The 16,819-nt window shown below is 39.5% G+C and overlaps 2 protein-coding genes across 2 annotated transcripts; both read left to right on the top strand.

Annotated features, from left to right (window-relative positions):
• Positions 1 to 1,423: 1,423 nt before the first annotated feature.
• LOC143494166 (uncharacterized) lies at positions 1,424 to 4,621 on the top strand. Its single transcript, XM_076992254.1, has one exon. It carries the CDS (start codon positions 1,493 to 1,495, stop codon positions 4,385 to 4,387), a length of 2,895 nt encoding a protein of 964 aa, XP_076848369.1. The 5' UTR covers positions 1,424 to 1,492; the 3' UTR covers positions 4,388 to 4,621.
• Positions 4,622 to 9,102: 4,481 nt separating this feature from the next.
• On the top strand, positions 9,103 to 12,150 carry LOC143494154 (uncharacterized). The gene is made up of 4 exons (XM_076992243.1): positions 9,103 to 9,252; positions 9,354 to 9,525; positions 10,465 to 11,007; positions 12,089 to 12,150. Exons 1-4 carry the CDS (start codon positions 9,103 to 9,105, stop codon positions 12,148 to 12,150), a joined length of 927 nt encoding a protein of 308 aa, XP_076848358.1.
• The last annotated feature ends 4,669 nt before the right edge of the window (positions 12,151 to 16,819 follow it).

A 16,819-nucleotide genomic window follows, 5' to 3' on the forward strand; every position in this document is an offset into this window, starting at 1 on the left:
ATCTCGCCTATACTGTAGATCTCAAACACCTTTTACAGCATTAACAGATACGCTGTAAAAATGACATGGCATTTAATACGAAATGGCTCCGAGATCTATGTTGAGAAACAGTTTGAATAAAGTAGATGTGTTAGATGTACACCACGTGTGCATGTACATGTTTTTTTTATTTTAATAAATGTGAAGTGTGGAATTTTAAAATTATTTTATTCTAATAATTTTCAGTCCAACAGAAATGTTGAAGAAGTTGTCTTAACAGTGATACATTTGAGATATTCTGAAGAGGTGAGTTATATTTTAAACATGTGACTGATAAATTTCTCAGTATAATCCAGATAAATAAGCAACAGTTTAAAGCACACACACAGCCTACAGGTAGCCTGTAGGCCCAATTGTACCTTTTGGATTTGAATACATAATGCAGCCTTGTTTGTTTTGGGTGTCATTACACACACAGGCTGGATTATACCTCCTTTAACACAATATTAACACAGTATCTCCCATTCTCATTACACACACAGGCTGGATTATACATCCTTTAACACAGTATTATCACAGTATCTCACAATCTCATTATACACACACAGGCTGGGTTATACATCCTTTAACACAGTATTAACACACTATCTCCCAATCTCATTACACACACAGGCTGGGTTATACATCCTTTAACACAGTATTAACACAGTATCTCCCAATCTCATTATCCACACAGACTGGGTTATACATCCTTTAACACAGTATCTCCCAATCTCATTACACACACAGGCTGGGTTATACATCCTTTAACACAATATTAACACAGTATCTCCCAATCTCATTACACACACAGGCTGGGTTATACCTCCTTTAACACAATATTAACACAGTATCTCCCAATCTCATTATACACACACAGGCTGGGTTATACATCCTTTAACACAGTATCTCCCAATCTCATTATACCCACATAGACAGAGGTATAGACCCTTCTGATCACGACAGTAACTCTGCTATGGAGTTATAATGCTGCCCAAACATTGTAAACAAACAGAACATATTCCACAAATATTCTATTTGCAAGCAAACATAACATGACTTTCAAATGAAAACCACGACTTACAAATACAAAATGTGATAGTTGTTCATTCATATGTGACTTTCAAGCAAATGCACAGCAACTTACTAATATATCACACTACACGTACAAATACGTACGTACAAAAAAATGTCCTTTGTGGACACTTTTAGCAGGAGCGCTTTCTAAAGAGGCACATTAAGTAATCGTGTGCACAGGTGAATTTTCTGTGATGTGTTGGTGCTGCCCATAGATTAATTCTCTGATGCACAATAATTAAAAAGATCAAATCACACTGCTGGAACTCATAAGGAGCTTCAACAGACCAAAGCACTAGCCTAGCACTGTCTCCTGATGGTCTTTAGCATGAATGTCTTTAGCATTATGCAGAGCCCAAATGGTTCTTTGTCATGATTGTTTCATCTTCATCTCACAATGAATTTGCAATGTCTTTTTCCTCTAGGAATCAATGCTGTAAACGTTACCTACATAAACACATTTATCTGTGAGGAGTATGTCAGACTGTTGAAATCAGTAAACATGGAAAAGGAGAAAAGCTACAACTGCTTAGATTGTGGAAAGAGTTTTACTAAACACAGTCATCTCCAGCAACACCAGCACATTCACACAGGAGAGAAGCCATATCACTGCTCAGAGTGTGGGAAGAGTTTTACTAAACAGAGTCATCTCAACGAACACCAGCGCATTCACACAGGAGATAAACCATATCACTGCTCAGAGTGTGGGAAGAGTTTTACTACACAGGGAAATCTCCAGCAACACCAGCGCATTCACACAGGAGAGAAACCATATCACTGCTCAGAGTGTGGGAAGAGTTTTACTCAACAGAATAATCTCAAAACACACCAGCGCATTCACACAGGAGAGAAGCCATATCACTGCTCAGAGTGTGGGAAGAGTTTTACTGCACAGAGGAGTCTTCAACTGCACCAGCTCATTCACACCAGAGAGAAGCCATATCACTGCTCAGAGTGTGGGAAGAGTTTTACTAGACAGAGTCATCTCAATGAACACCAGCGCATTCACACAGGAGAGAAGCCATATCACTGCTCAGAGTGTGGGAAGAGTTTTACTACACAGGGAAGTCTTCAACTGCACCAGCGCATTCACACAGGAGAGAAGCCATATCACTGCTCAGAGTGTGGGAATAGTTTTACTCAACAGAATAGTCTCAAAAAACATCAGCACATTCACATCGGAGAGAAGCCATATCACTGCTCAGAGTGTGGGAAGAGTTTTACTGCACAGAGGAGTCTTCAACTGCACCAGCTCATTCACACCAGAGAGAAGCCATATCACTGCTCAGAGTGTGGGAAGAGTTTTACTACACAGAGTCATCTCAACGTACACCAGCGCATTCACACAGGAGAGAAGCCGTATCACTGCTCAGAGTGTGGGAAGAGTTTTACTCAACAGAATAATCTCAAAACACACCAGCGCATTCACAAAGGAGAGAAGCCATATCACTGCTCAGAGTGTGGGAAGAGTTTTACTGCACAGAGGAGTCTTCAACTGCACCAGCTCATTCACACCAGAGAGAAGCCATATCACTGCTCAGAGTGTGGGAAGAGTTTTACTAAACAGAGTCATCTCAACGAACACCAGCGCATTCACACAGGAGATAAACCATATCACTGCTCAGAGTGTGGGAAGAGTTTTACTACACAGGGAAATCTCCAGCAACACCAGCGCATTCACACAGGAGAGAAACCATATCACTGCTCAGAGTGTGGGAAGAGTTTTACTACACAGAGTCATCTCAACGTACACCAGCGCATTCACACAGGAGAGAAGCCGTATCACTGCTCAGAGTGTGGGAAGAGTTTTACTCAACAGAATAATCTCAAAACACACCAGCGCATTCACAAAGGAGAGAAGCCATATCACTGCTCAGAGTGTGGGAAGAGTTTTACTGCACAGAGGAGTCTTCAACTGCACCAGCGCATTCACACAGGAGAGAAGCCATATCACTGCTCAGAGTGTGGGAAGAGTTTTACTAGACAGAGTCATCTCAATGAACACCAGCGCATTCACACAGGAGAGAAGCCATATCACTGCTCAGAGTGTGGGAAGAGTTTTACTACACAGAGTCATCTCAATGAACACCAGCGCATTCACACAGGAGAGAAGCCATATCACTGCTCAGAGTGTGGGAAGAGTTTTACTAGACAGAATAGTCTCAAAAAACATCAGCACATTCACATCGGAGAGAAGCCATATCACTGCTCAGAGTGTGGGAAGAGTTTTACTGCACAGAGGAGTCTTCAACTGCACCAGCTCATTCACACCAGAGAGAAGCCATATCACTGCTCAGAGTGTGGGAAGAGTTTTACTACACAGAGTCATCTCAACGTACACCAGCGCATTCACACAGGAGAGAAGCCGTATCACTGCTCAGAGTGTGGGAAGAGTTTTACTCAACAGAATAATCTCAAAACACACCAGCGCATTCACAAAGGAGAGAAGCCATATCACTGCTCAGAGTGTGGGAAGAGTTTTACTGCACAGAGGAGTCTTCAACTGCACCAGCTCATTCACACCAGAGAGAAGCCATATCACTGCTCAGAGTGTGGGAAGAGTTTTACTAAACAGAGTCATCTCAACGAACACCAGCGCATTCACACAGGAGATAAACCATATCACTGCTCAGAGTGTGGGAAGAGTTTTACTACACAGAGTCATCTCAACGTACACCAGCGCATTCACACAGGAGAGAAGCCGTATCACTGCTCAGAGTGTGGGAAGAGTTTTACTCAACAGAATAATCTCAAAACACACCAGCGCATTCACAAAGGAGAGAAGCCATATCACTGCTCAGAGTGTGGGAAGAGTTTTACTGCACAGAGGAGTCTTCAACTGCACCAGCGCATTCACACAGGAGAGAAGCCATATCACTGCTCAGAGTGTGGGAAGAGTTTTACTAGACAGAGTCATCTCAATGAACACCAGCGCATTCACACAGGAGAGAAGCCATATCACTGCTCAGAGTGTGGGAAGAGTTTTACTACACAGAGTCATCTCAATGAACACCAGCGCATTCACACAGGAGAGAAGCCATATCACTGCTCAGAGTGTGGGAAGAGTTTTACTAGACAGAGTCATCTCAATGAACACCAGCGCATTCACACAGGAGAGAAGCCATATCACTGCTCAGAGTGTGGGAAGAGTTTTACTACACAGAGGAATCTTCAACTGCACCATCGCATTCACACAGGAGAGAAGCCATATCACTGCTCAGAGTGTGGGAAGAGTTTTACTCAGCGGAGTCATCTCCAGCAACATCAACACATTCACACAGGTAAACAGTAGTGGGAGACTCTGAGCACAGACGTTTGAACGTTTCCTCATCAGTCATGAATGATTTTAGTTTCCTTATGTTTTCACTCTCCATGGCTAGGAGGCTAACTGGCATCAGTGTCCCTGCTTGGTTATGAATGTGATTAGTTTGTTAGTGTAAATGTGGATCAGCACATAAGAGATAGTAGTTGGTAATTGAACATGAGAAACGTTACCGGATAACAATACAGAGGGGAATATATGAAAGACCACATATACAAATATGCTCCGTACCCCCCAAAAAATGTTTTGGTACCTCTGGGGATTCTAGGGGTGCCACCAGGGGCACATGAGCTCAGGGTGGCCGCAGGTCCTTAAAAAGTCTTAAATGGTATTAAATTTCATTTTTGCCAAATAAGGCCTTGAAAAGTCTTATTTTGTCTTAAATTTTCAACCAAAATGTCTTAAATTTGCAAAGTTTGTGCTGTGTGCTGCAAAGTGTTCAAGCTCGGCACGATGGGGATTAAAGCGGCGGATTCCCACATGAATAGCGTAAAACATGTTGCCTTCGCGAAGGCTCGTCAGCAGCAGCCTGCAATATCGACGTTTTGCTCTGCTGCTAGCGCTACTGCAATGGCTATCAGTATAACAAAAGAATCTGCTCAACCTAGCATTCAAGCTGTATGTGGCTCTACAAGTACTTTGAAGGCTGAGGTAATATGGGTACTAAAAACAGTTACGAGTCACCAGTCATACCGATCAAATGAAGGAATTGACTCATTGTTTAAAGCCATGTTCCCTGATTCCGCCTTAGTTAAATCATTTACTTGCGGAAAAGATAAAACAAGATATGTTACAGCATTCGGTCTACCTCCATTCTTTAAAAAAGAGCTGGTGGTAGAGGTGAATTCTACCTCTGGTCATACGCTAGGGCAGTGACTGCTGACAGTGACAGTGATCCTATAATGGATGGTAATTCCACAGAACACCAAGTGGCTAAGTTCTTGCAATCTAAAGGAATAGATCTGGACTGTGACAAGATTGAAGCTTGCCATACTTTGCCCAGAAAAAATACCAGTGACAAACCTGCAGTCATCATGAGATTTGTTAACAGAAAGGATAAGATTACACTACTAAAACAAGGGAGAAAATTAAAGGGGACAAACATCTTCATCAATGAGCACCTGACAAAGTACAACGCTGACATGGCTAAGAAAGCACGTTATCTCAAGAAGCAGAAAAGAATTCAACATACTTGGACTTCAAACTGTAAAATCTTTATCAAGCTGAATGGAACACCAGAAGAGGCTAAAGTGTTGATGGTGAAGAGAATTGAGGAACTGGATAAATATTAATGGAACTGGATTGTAAGGTAACTGAATCTAAAATTCACTGAGCAATGAACATGATATTGATCCAGATAATTACTTTTTTAACTCCATCAATAACAAATGTTGCTATTATACTGACGAACAGTATAATCAAATGAACAAAAACGGGAAATTATCTATTATACATATTAACAGTAGGAGTCTGTATGCAAATTTCTCAAGTATTAGGGATTACCTTAAGCAATTCACACAACCATTCAATATCATTGCAATATCAGAATCATGGATTAATACTGAAAGAGTGGATTTTGAGCTTGAAGGATATGATTTTGTACATAGGGATCGACACAACAAAGGAGGTGGGGGGGTTGTAATATATGTGGATAAAAATTTAAGCTTTAGAATGTTGGACACAATGTCAACTGTTGTTGATGATTTACTGGAATGTATATCAATTGAAATGTATACAGAAAACAAGAAAAACCTAATAATTAGCTGTATATATCGAACACCTGGATCTAGTATTGAACTGTTTAAGGAATGGATGGAGGAAATATTTATTCAAAAGAGTAATAGAACATATTTTATTTGTGGAGATTTCAACATCGACCTGCTCAATCCTAGTAACCATAAAATGACAGAAGATTTCATTAACACTATATGTAGTATAAATCTGTATCCAAAAATCACCAGACCAACTAGAATAACTTCACACTCTGCCACTCTTATCGATAATATATTTACAAATGACATCACAAGCAACATAACAAGTGGATTGATAATCAGTGACATCAGTGACCATTTGCCTGTATTTATAATATACGAACAAGTATATAAAATTAATCAACTTAACAGAACAGAATATAGAAGGGTGAGAACAGAAAATATGCTAAATACATTTAAAAGTGATCTACTAGCACAAAATTGGGATAATATGTATAAATCAAATAATGTAAACGTGGCATACGAGGAATTTTTAAGAATATTTAAAAAGTTATATGATAAAAACTGTCCTATAAAGAAATTTACCAAAAAATCCAATTACATTGGTCATCCCTGGATTACTAGAGGTTTACAAAATGCATGCAAAAAGAAAAATACATTATATAGAGGTTTTTTAAGAATGAGAACTAAAGAGTCAGAAAATAAATATAAAAAATATAAAAATAAATTAACTTGTATCTTAAGAATAGCTAAAAAAGAATATTATAATAAAATATTACAAAATAATAAAAATAATGTTAAAAGAATATGGAATATATTAAACACTGTAATAAAACATGGGCACAAACAAGTAAATTACCCAAAGTATTTTTCAATTAATAATAAAGATAATTATGATATGAATGAAGTAGTTGATAGCTTAAACAGTTTTTTTGTAAACATTGGACCAGAGCTTGCAGGACAAATTTCTGATTCAATAACTGCTATAGAACAAACAGAACCTTACATTGACAGAAATCTGAACTCAATGTTCCTCACAGCAGTTTCTGAGAATGAGGTAATTGATACAGTTTTTAAATGCACAAATAGAACATCTACAGATTGTGATGACATTGATATGTTCGTACTAAAAAAGGTTATCGAGGGAATTTCTAAACCCTTAACATACATTTCTAATTTATCATTTCAAACCGGTAAATTTCCAAATAAAATGAAAATAGCAAAAGTGGTACCTTTGTTTAAAACTGGCAACAAACACCTTTTCACAAACTATAGACCAGTCTCATTACTACCTCAGTTCTCCAAAATTTTAGAAAAACTCTTTAATAACCGTTTAGACCAATTCATTGATAAACACAAATTAATCACAGAGAGTCAGTATGGATTTAGAGTTAACCGATCAACAACACTGGCATTAATGGACTCAATTGAAGAAATTACTAACTCAATAGAACAAAAACAGTATACAGTTGGGGTATTCCTAGACCTAAAGAAAGCATTTGATACCATAAATCACAACATTTTAAATAAAAAGCTTGAGCGTTATGGGATCAGGGGAATTGTGTTGAGATGGGTGAAAAGTTATCTCAGTGACAGGAAGCAGTTTGTAAAAATGGGTGTGCACTGCTCTTCATGTTTGGACATTACTTGTGGTGTACCGCAGGGGTCAGTTTTGGGACCCAAGTTATTTATTTTGTATATTAATGATTTATGTAAAGTATCAGAGTCCTTGAAATGTGTCTTATTTGCTGATGATACAAACCTGTTTTTTTCAGGGAATAATTTGAAATTGTTGGAGCATAGAATAAATACAGAGTTAAAGAAAATAAAAAATTGGTTTGACCATAACAAACTATCACTAAATGTCAGTAAAACAAAGTTCATTATTTTTGGGCACAGTGGAGATAAACTAGAACTACAAGTTCATTTAGATGGATGTCAAATTGAAAGGGTAACTGAAATAAATTTTCTTGGTGTAATAATTGATGATAAAATAAGCTGGAAATCTCATATTAGACATGTACAAGCTAAAGTATCAAGGGGAATTGCAATATTATATAAAGCAAAACAAGTTTTGAATTACAAATCACTTCATATTTTATACTGTTCCTTAGTTCTCCCATACTTAAATAATTGTGCAAGTATATGGGGCAATAATTATAAAACTGTTATACAACCATTAATTATTTTACAAAAGAAAGCAATAAGGATAATACATGGGGCTGGCTATAGGGATTATACCAATTCACTATTCCTGTCGTCAAAATTACTCAAATTTACAGATCTTGTAGATTTGCAAACAGTAGAAATAGCATTTAAAGCAAAAAACAAATTATTACCAGCAAATATTCAGAAACTATTTATTGAAAGGGAAGAGGGTTATCAATTAAGGGGACAGTTAATTTTTAAAAGAAGAAATGTTCATACAACACGTAAAGGGTTCTGTATTTCGGTGGTTGGAGTAAAATTATGGAACATTCTGAGTATGGAACTAAAGGAATGTCCAAACATGAAAAAATTTAAAGAAAAGTACAAAAATAATATTTTTAAAAGATATAGGGAGGCTGAGTGTGCCTGATTATTATTTATGTATATACATTGTAATAAATGGGAATTTAGGGGGGTTGTGTATATGTCTGTATGCGCTTGTACTTATGAGTGTATGCATATACACTGTATATTTATGTTTAAAGTTATATGATACAAAATATATTCATAGAGTTAAATGAAATGGTAGTTTCAGTATTTATGAAATGTAATTAATTGAGGGGGGGGGGAATAATATTTTTTTTATTTTTTGTAATAAGCTTTGGAGAAGGGTGGGATTAAATAAGTTTTATACTTCTTCCCATTCCTTTTCAAATATGTAAAATTGTTTTGTTATCTGTTTTATCATTTGTTTTGTTTTTGGTTTTCCATATTTGAAAATAAACATTGACATTGACATTAAATTCTAGCAGCGAGTTCATCCTCATGTTTGATGAAACCCTCAACCACAGCACTAAAAACAAGCAACTCGACATCCACGTCAGTGTCTGGAAGGACGACCGTGTCCAGTCCAGGTTTCTTGGTTCCCAGTTCTTGGGACACGCGACCGCCCAGGACTTGCTTCACCGATTCAAAGTGAGTTAACTTTGTTTTCTGGTTGTTAGCCATTGAATATGTCTTGTCTGAGCCTAGGCTAGCCTTGTCTGCTTTTGAAAATAATTATAACTGTTCCCCAGGACTGTGTCCAGGATCTGCAGCTGAGGAAGTTGGTGTCCATTTCCATGGATGGTCCGAACGTCAATTGGAAGTTCTTGGAACTTCTGCAGCAGGACCATGCAGAGGAATTTGGTTCTCAGCTGATCGTGGTGGGAAGTTGTGGTCTGCATGCACTCCATAACTCCTTCAAAGGTGGTTAGAAAAAAATGTCAAACTTGGCTACAGATGTTGCTGATGTTAAAGTTTTGCCAATAATTTCCAATGGCAAACTGCTTGATTAGGTTAAAAAGCCTTTAATATGCCGCGCTGATGCGTTGCCACAAGTGTCTTCTACAGAGCCTATCCATTAACCAGGGTGTCCGCAGGGTTGTAAAAAGTATTAAAAGCAATGTCTGACTTTCATTTGTACATTTTCATATAATTTTTATTTATTATTACTTTTATCAGATTAAAGTTATTTCTGTTACCATTGTGGGTTTTTCTGTCATTAACCAAGGAGTACCAACAATTTTGTCCACGTGTGTATAGGCTTATTGTGCCACATGTGTAGCATGAAATACAACTTTTAAGCTATGAAAATTCACAAATAAAGGCTTTGTCATTAGATATAGATTCAAAATCAGGATCAGGAAAGCACAAGTCAGGGACATGGCCAAAATAATGTGGTAATCAGGTTTTACCCTACCACTCCTGTCAGGAACTCCAGAGTAGGCATCAGAGCACTGTAAGTGAATGCAGAGAGCTAGAGTTTAGGCAGGACTGCGTGGACTGCATTACAAAAATAGTCCAAAAACTTCAGATGAAGAGCCCGTTGAAGTATGGTATTGTGAGGCAAATGGCATCCTTGGACCCAAGAAACATGTTCTCTGACCCGGACTTGTCCAAGGAGAGAATGAAACGTCTTGTGCAGAAGTTTCTGCAGGAAGGCCAGCTGTTAGGAGGCGTCTCTGCCGGTACTTAACAATACAAAAGCTAACAATACAGAAGCTATTAAATTTGTTGTATGTGGTCACAATGAAATATCATATGCAATATAAACTTGGGTTTTTCAGTCATCTGTCTGTTTGATTCATGGTTAACTTCCTCACCTTGACGTGTGTGTGTGTGTGCGTGTGTGTTTGTTTTTATCAGGTGATGTGATAATCCAGCAGTTTGAAGCATGCTTGTCATTGGAGGCAAAATCAGAGTCCTTCTCTGCATTCCAGCCGATGCAAACCAGGCTTGATGTTTTTCTACATGGCCACCTGTGCAAGTCCTATCCTGAGCTTTGGACTTTCTGTAAGAAGCTTCTGCTTCTTTCCCATGGCCAAGCAACCGTGGAACGTGGCTTTTCTGTCAATAAGGAGGTAGAGGAAGACAACATGCAGGAGGATGCCATTGTGGCTCAGAGAATCATATGTGATTATGTGTCTGTCAGTGGGGGAGTTCTTAATGTGCCCCTGACAAAAGAGCTCCTGGGAGCTGCTGCTTCGGCCAGGTCACAGTACCGCCTTTACCTGGAAGAAGAAAGAAGAAAACAGGAGAGCCAGGCACAGAAACAAAAGAGAAAGGCTGCCGAGGACCACGTTGAGGAACTAAGAAAAAAGAGGGTGGTCCTGAACGAAGTGGCCACCAGTCTCGAAAAAGATGCCGACAAGCTTGCTGAACAAGCCGAAGGGAAAGCAGGAAACCTACGTGAAGCTGACCCCCCCCCCCCCCCCCCTCAAACCCAAAATGCTGAAATAACACTGCAGTTCGTTTGTGCCGGGTTTGTGCCCATTTGGGTTGTAAATATTTTCGTTTGTGCTATTAAGGCTTTTGTGTAATTTAAAAATACATTTTCTGACCTGTGACGTCACGCAGCCCCCCCTCCACGCCCAAATTTCTCCAAATTAGTAGAGAAAGTAGTCTCATTCGTTTGTGCTACATTTGTGCTTGTTTGTGCTGGTAAAATTAACGCTTCAATCACTTGCTTTGTCAAGTTACATTCATTTTATTTTTCACACGCGTGATGTCACCAGCCCCCCCTCCACGACCAAATCACTCCAAGCTAGTCTCGTTCGTTTGTGCTACGTTTGTGCTCGTTTGTGCTGTTGAGATTAAGGTTTGTGCTTTTATGGTTTTTAAAATAAAACCGATTCTTTTTATACGCGTGGTCACGCAGCCCCCCCTCCATGTCCAAATCACTCCAAACTAGTCTCATTTGTTTGTGCTCGTTTGTGCTGTGAAAATTAACATTTGTGCTTTTATGGTTTTTAAATTAGGCTATAACTGGATCTTTTTCATACGTGTGATGTCACCAGCCCCCCCCCTCCACGACCAAATCACTCCAAACTAGTCTCGTTCGTTTGTGCTCGTTTGTGCTGTTAAAATTAACGTTTGTGCTTTTATGGTTTTTAAATTAGGCTATAACTGGATCTTTTTCATACGTGTGATGTCACCAGCCCCCCCCCTCCACGACCAAATCACTCCAAACTAGTCTCGTTCGTTTGTGCTACGTTTGTGCTCGTTTGTGCTGTTAAAATTAACGTTTGTGCTTAACGTCACAAGCGCACCTCTCACGTGTTTAACTATAGCTATACAGTAGAATGGGCTGCATGATGTTGGACTACAGAAGGGACAGGAGGTGAGGGGGAACAGAGAAGGCAGAGTTTCTGGATGACATCAAAGCTTCTGTTGAAAGATGTATGAGGATCTTAATGTTCCCTTATGCAGATCAACCACATCTTTGTCTAGAAGGCCTCTGTCCAGAAATCTTCAGAGGTGTTGTGGGCAGTGGAGAAGATCAGGAGACTGTCCTCTTGCTTCATTGCTGAATTACCAGAGCAGCTCCAATGATGTTTTATGTTGACCTCTTGAAAGTTTCTGCAACATACGAAGCAGGGCATCCACATTCAGGGACCACTCCTTCTCCTGGCCATCTACAGTGGGGAAAATAACTATTTAGTCAGTCACCAATTGTGCAAGTTCTCCCACTTAAAAAGATGAGAGAGGCCGGTAATTGACATCATAGGTAGACCTCAACTATGAGAGACAAAATGTGAAAAAAAAAATTGAGAAAATCATTTTGTCTGACTTTTAAAGAATTTATTTGCAAATAATGGTGGAAAGTAAGTATTTGGTCAATAACAAAAGTTCATCTCAATACTTTGTTGTATATCCTGTGTTGGCAATGACAGAGGTCAAATGTTTTCTGTAAGTCTTCACAAGGTTGGCACACACTGTTGCTGGTATGTTGGCCCATTCCTCCATGCAGATCTCCTCTTTGCATTGATGTTTTGGGGCTGTCGGCGGACAACACGGACTTTTAACTCCCTCCAAAGGTTTTCGATGGGGTTGAGATCGGGAGACTGGCTAGGCCACTCCAGGACTTTGAAATGTTTCTTACGAAGCCACTCCTTTGTTGCCCTGGCAGTGTGCTTGGGATCATTGTCATGCTGAAAGACCCAGCCACGTTTCATCTTCATTGCCTTTGCTGATGGAAGGAGGTTTGCACCCAAAATCTCACAATACATGGCCCCATTCATTCTTTCATGTACACGGACCAGTCGTCCTGGTCCCTTTGCAGAGAAACAGCCCCAAAGCATGATGTTGCCACCCCCATGCTTGACAGTTGGTATGGTGTTTTTTGGATGCAACTCAGCATTCACTGTCCTCCAAACACGACGAGTTGTGTTTTTACCAAATAGTTCTACTTTGGTTTCATCTGACCATATGACATTCTCCCAATACTCTTCTGGAACATCCAAATGCTCTCTAGCAAACTTCAGACGTGCCTGGATATGGACTGGCTTAAGCAGGGGGACACGTCTGGCACTGCAAGATCTGAGTCCCTGGCGTCGTAGTGTGTTGCTGATTGTAGCCTTTGTAACGTTGGTCCCAGCTTTCTGCAGGTCATTCACTAGATCCCACCTTGTGGTTCTGGGATTTTTCCTCACCGTTCTTGTGATCATTTTGAGATCTTGCGTGGAGCCCTAGATCGAGGGAGATTAGTGGTCTTGTAGGTCTTCCATTTTCTGATTATTGCTCCCACAGTAGATTTCTTCACACCAAGCTGCTTGCCTATTGCAGATTCAGTCTTCCCAGCCTGGTGCAGGTCTACAATTCGGTTTCTGGTGTCCTCCGACAGCTCTTTCGTCTTCACCATAGTGGAGTTTGGAGTGTGACTGTTTGAGGTTGTGGGCAGGTGTCTTTTATACTGTTAACGACTTCAAACAGGTGCCATTAATACAGGTAATGAGTGGGGGAAAGAGGAGCCTCTTAAAAAAGAAGTTACAGGTCTGTGACAGCCAGAAATCCTGCTTGTTTGTAGGTGACCAAATACTTATTTTCCATCATTATTTGCAAATAAATTCTTATTATTAATTGAGAATTGATTTTCTCAATTTTTTTTCACATTTTGTCTCTCATAGTTGAGGTCTACCTATGATGTCAGTTACAGGCCTCTCTCATCTTTTTAAGTGGGAGAACTTGCACAATTGGTGACTGACTAAATACTTATTTTCCCCACAATGGAAACATTTGCATTTAACCATTTTACTAGTACCTTTATTATATTGCTATAATGCTCATTTATTTTCTTTTGTCGCTTACTGAACTTGTTTTTTTTTTGTCTGAACCACCAAACAACACCATCTCATTCAATGTATGTGGTGTATTGTTGATTGACAAAGTCTAAAATGTTGATTTATATGTACAGTACATTCAATGCATGGATACACAATGCAAACCATTTAAGGATACTGCTCTTTACTCACATTCAATAAAGTACTGTTCTTTTGCACATGCAAACACTCTTTGTATAATGTCTTGCTTGATAGCTGCCTTAAGAAAAATACTGTATTACTGACACAAAAACACTGAACTGAATCTAAACGCCTTCATTATTTATTAACTTCACTAAAACAGTTGAGCAATGGCTTACATTTTCATACTAGTTCAAGCTGCCAATAATTGTAAACATATGAGTGAAAAGTGAAAGTAATATTGATCTTCCAATAATGAAATTGACTGACAGGAATCTTTGTGTGAATCATTGTTTCTGTGGGGATGCAAAAACACAAACACACAACCCTCATGCAGGAATCAGCACTTCTGCAAAGTGCTAATCATTTTCTTGATGAAAACACGAGTCAGAGGTAGGAGATAATGCATCTTATTTGACATGGACACTCAATATTGAAGTAATTCATACAATGTTGTATGTTGTAATGTGATTAAACCATAAATGTTGCAGTAAGTTGTACTGTATTGCCATTCCCTTAAATGCAGGCACAGCTAAATGCAGGCACAGCTATGATTTTATCAAATACACAGAGCATGAAATTATGGTTTGTGTTTAAGTATCTACAGCCATGATTAAGTAATTGATCATACATATTTAGCATGTAATAAAACTAGCAAGCTGCAAGTGCACTAGCCTTCCTAGTCAACTATTATGGGAAAATCTTTGAACGTATCAGTTTTGGAACTAACAGTGGGGGTTGGGCTCATATCGACTCCATGTACAACAATTTTGTTTGTCCAGTTTGTCCAGGTGGCAGTAGCGAAACAATACTCAGCCTTATGTAAAGACTAAGTAAACAAGGCTGCACATGAGAAGATTGATCGTGTTAACAGTAAAAAACAGACATCTGAGAGATGTACCACACACAAATAATTCAGAACAATAAGATTTTATTTCTAACAGGAAAGAGAACAATAGCAACTGAAATGAAATGAATTCTGGTATAACAAATTAATGGAACTAAATTCTTAACTTCCCACTAGATGCCAAAGCCAGAAATGAGAGCCTGGGTGGCTGAGATCTGTGAACAAAGTTTAAGTCGTGCATCACACCATGGAGACCATGACAATTTGCCTTCCTGAGCTCATACCACTTGTCAGAATTGGCTCCTACCTGCCTCTGTGGACCGGTGTACTAACACCACTTTTTTCTGGGAGCAAGGCCACAGCCAGTTCCGCAAATGTGGAGGCCAGATTCAAAAATGTAAAACGTGGCCTCTTCAGGAACAAAAACCTTCCTACACGTGTGGATCGTTTTGTGGACAGCGCACCTGCTGGGGGAGGGGCCTATGATTTAAAAGGCGTGAAAGAGAACCCGCAAGGGTGGAGCACCTTGGCTATGGCGTTGCTTCGGGCCTGACACTGTTGACTTTGTAGTTGTTTATAAAGAAAATAAAGTGTGCGAAAAGAAAGAAACGGAGTCCTGAGTCCTCTGAAACTTTATTCCCAAGTGCCTCCATACCACTACTGGCTCACTCTACCACAGTTTTGTCTTTGGATAGAAGTTATCCATTCTAGGTTAGATTGCTGTCCTACGTACAAACTAGTTATTAACCTTCTTAAACAGATTGTCTGAAGATTATCTGTATCATTGGAGATTATTATCAGGGTAAGCTCGTGCTAACTTAGACACTATTTAATGTTTTTTATACATTAAATATTGATACATTACCTGAAAACAAGGTCAAACATCTCTTTTTATCTTGACAATCCACTGGCGACGGGTGTCTGGGTTGCACGGAAATCGATGGAAAGATAAGATTATACCTTTCTCGCCTTTGATATGAATTACAGCCTGGCACACAACAATGACCAACACAGTGTCAATACAGTGTCAACACAGTTTGTGTAGTGTGTGGATACACTCCTTGAGGTATCATCTTCCCATCACTAAATTACAGCTGCCACACAACAATGACCAACACAGTGTCAATACAGTGTCAACACAGTTTGTGTAGTGTGTGGATACACTCCTTGAGATATCATCTTCCCATCACTAAATTACAGCCTGTAGTACTCCTTCCTGATTGAGTTGTCGTTTGAGTGAGTGGAATATGCTTAGCTTCAGAGTTATACGTGTTTAAATACTAGTTTCATTTTTAATATCTGTAAAAAAAAAAGCCGTTTCTGAAACGTGCTTCTCTGTTCGTTGGTAGATTTCCTTCATTCTATAGTTGTGAATGTGAGTTATTGTCATCATTTAGTCTCCATTCGTGGTATGTTGAGATCCTCACGGATCTTTTTCCTGGGTGTAGTAGCAATGTTCTGGCATTATGGCGCCACCTAGTGAAAGATGGAGGCTTTGCGAGTCTGCAGGGTGTAGAGCAGAGGTCTAGGTGGTTGTGTCATATTCCTTGACTATTTATTGTTTATACTATAAGTGATAGATTTGGAAATGAGAGTGTGTTCTGAATGTGAGGGCGAACACCTTTATCCTGTTGTTACAGATGGGCCTTGGGGGGTATGTTTGTGTGTGTGTGTGTGTGTGTGTGTGTGTGTGTGTGTGTAGTCTCTGCTGTTCTTGGGTAGGAAGAAGGTACTAGGTACTTCTGTTAGGCCCAGTAGCAACAGGATTCCAACAAACGTTCATTATCTGATATCCACATGCTGTGGATCGACTGGTGTGAGGGAATTATCACCATGGCGCTGGGTGTGTGCTGTGTACAGAGTGGGCACACCTAAAAGAACACATCACTAAAACGCTCGGTCATCGGCGCCATTG

Source organism: Brachyhypopomus gauderio, unplaced genomic scaffold, assembly GCF_052324685.1.
Source record: "Brachyhypopomus gauderio isolate BG-103 unplaced genomic scaffold, BGAUD_0.2 sc91, whole genome shotgun sequence".
NCBI lineage: Eukaryota > Metazoa > Chordata > Actinopteri > Gymnotiformes > Hypopomidae > Brachyhypopomus > Brachyhypopomus gauderio.